Source organism: Cystoisospora suis (assembly GCF_002600585.1).
Source record: "Cystoisospora suis strain Wien I chromosome Unknown contig_57, whole genome shotgun sequence".
Taxonomy (NCBI): domain Eukaryota; phylum Apicomplexa; class Conoidasida; order Eucoccidiorida; family Sarcocystidae; genus Cystoisospora; species Cystoisospora suis.
In genome coordinates, this window is record NW_027152859.1 from 1 (window position 1) to 226 (window position 226).

The 226-nt window shown below is 38.1% G+C and overlaps 1 protein-coding gene across 1 annotated transcript in view; it reads left to right on the forward strand.

Moving 5' to 3' along the window:
- Positions 1–8: 8 nt before the first annotated feature.
- The window catches only part of CSUI_000129 (sac3 ganp family protein), a gene marked incomplete at its 5' end in the record, with an annotated part of 14,284 nt that continues 14,066 nt past the window's right edge, over positions 9–226 (forward strand). The window contains one exon of the mRNA XM_068060363.1: positions 9–47. Within this exon, the coding sequence (XP_067927660.1) occupies positions 9–47 (39 nt within the window). The remainder of the gene's footprint in view (positions 48–226) is intronic.

Consider the following 226-nt stretch of genomic DNA (forward strand, 5'->3'; position numbering starts at 1 on the left):
TCGAGAGACTCGATGCTCTCGTTCCTGGAGATCCCGATGCAAGAATAGTAAGAAGAAGGACACATGAAAGAGAAGGCGAAGTGAATGAAGAAAATGAAGATGAAGAGGAGACAAGAGAAAGGTGATGGAAGAAAGATAAGAAAGAAAGGAGAGACGCTTCTTTTATCGAGAACGTTGATATATCTTGATTTATATATAGACATATAGATAGAGAGGTTGATAGATA